We start from the raw sequence: 1,819 nt of genomic DNA, 5'->3' as shown, positions 1-1,819 counted from the left end.
CCCTGTACTAGATGGCATTGATCCCATGTGTCAGAGATCCAAGCAGAGGGTAAGGACATATTTGAGGTGAGGTATTTGGAAAGGAGGATGGGGGATGGTATTGAATGAAATAGGTGTTTTTAGGTTAACTGGAAATGAAATAATTTGAAATGGCTATCCACAAGATGTTGAAATTTCCATTGTCATGAGATTGTAGCACACTTATATTCCACCTAAGCAGAATGCTGGTGGATATTAAATTATTAGAGAGAGCTTCTGTACCACCCTTTAAATAGTCAATAGTCAATTCTACCAACTAAGAGCTTTGTAACATAAGAGAGTTTTTTTTAATCCTTTCTTGTTCTGTGATAATTGATAACAGGTAATACAATAATGTGAATTGCAACCATTTGAGTCTTGGTGTATAGGTTTTGTAGCACACATATGGGCTGCTGCTGAAGTTTCTTTCTTTGCTTCATCTGTCATAGGGTAACCTCTCAGTGTCTCACACCATAATGGCTATCAGATCCTGGAGGAAATCCTTCTATTTATTTATTATTCATTTAAGTCTCATGATATTATTTTGTAACAAGGAGCTGTAGACTACTCTACCATGGCAATTTGGAATCATACGAGTGTGGAGGAAATCATACTGGTCGGCTTAACAGAAAATCCTAATTGGGAGGTTCCCCTCTTCTTGCTGTTCAGTCTAATTTATCTTGTCATTCTTGTAGGTAATTGGGGAATGATTATCTTGATCTGGCTGAATGCCCAACTTCATACCCCAATGTACTTCTTTCTTAGTAATCTCTCTTTCTGTGACATCTGCTACTCTACGGTCTTTGCTCCTAAAATGCTGATCAATTTCTTATCAAAACACAAGTCTAGTACATTCTTTGCTTGTGTTCTGCAGAGTTTCTTTTTTGCAGTTTATGTAACCACGGAAGGTATACTCCTGTCTATGATGGCTTATGATCGCTATGTGGCAATCACAAACCCATTAATGTATACAGTAATTATGACTCACAGTGTCTGCACTCAGATGGTTCTTGCATGTTACTTGGGTGGCCTCATTAATTCCCTGACTCACACAATAGGTCTTCTCAGACTGGACTTCTGTGGTCCAAACATTGTAAACCACTTCTTCTGTGACATTCCTCCTCTTTTTAAGCTTTCCTGCTCTGATGCACACATCAATGAGATGCTGCTTTTGGTCTTCTCTGGAGTGATTGCTATTTTCACTTTTATCATCATCATTGTGTCCTATAGCCACATTCTCATTGCCATTCTGAGAATCCGCTCAGTAGAGGGGAGGCGCAAAGCCTTCTCTACTTGTGCCTCACACCTGACAGCTGTGACATTATTTTATGGTTCGGTGGCTTTTAGCTATATCCAGCCAAGCTCTCAGTACTCTATGGAGCAGGAAAAAGTCTCGGCTGTGTTTTACACCTTGATCATCCCCATGCTGAACCCTCTGATTTACAGCCTGAGGAACAAGGATGTGAAGGAAGCAGCAAGGAGATTGATTTGTGTGGGGAGGAGCACCTCTTGACTTTGACCTTTCTCTGACTCTGCAAACTTGATGTAAATCTTCAAACTGACATGACAGAAAATTATTAATTTTTTATTTGTATCAGATAGAATTTTTACCAAAGTATTTTAGTGATATTTATTTATGAAATATTATATTGTCTCAGAGAAAACTTTAAATGTCCCTAGTGGCAAGATTTTCATGAATTTTTTCACATTGGTATGCAAAGTTTCCATAAAAGCAGAAATGACTATCTCCTATTTTGTATACAATTTTAATAGTATGCCAAATGGCTGATAAAAATGTAGC

General features: G+C 38.2%; 1 protein-coding gene across 1 annotated transcript; it reads left to right on the top strand.

The window, feature by feature from the left end:
• The first annotated feature begins 592 nt into the window (after positions 1-592).
• Positions 593-1,531, top strand: LOC128102093 (olfactory receptor 1052-like). Its single transcript, XM_052725609.1, has one exon. It carries the CDS (start codon positions 593-595, stop codon positions 1,529-1,531), a length of 939 nt encoding a protein of 312 aa, XP_052581569.1.
• Positions 1,532-1,819: the final 288 nt, after the last annotated feature.

The sequence above is a fragment of the Peromyscus californicus genome, unplaced genomic scaffold (genome assembly GCF_007827085.1).
Source record: "Peromyscus californicus insignis strain IS unplaced genomic scaffold, ASM782708v3 Scaffold_7__1_contigs__length_154581171, whole genome shotgun sequence".
In the NCBI taxonomy this organism is placed as follows: domain Eukaryota; kingdom Metazoa; phylum Chordata; class Mammalia; order Rodentia; family Cricetidae; genus Peromyscus; species Peromyscus californicus.
This window is presented reverse-complemented; position numbering and strand designations above follow the sequence as displayed.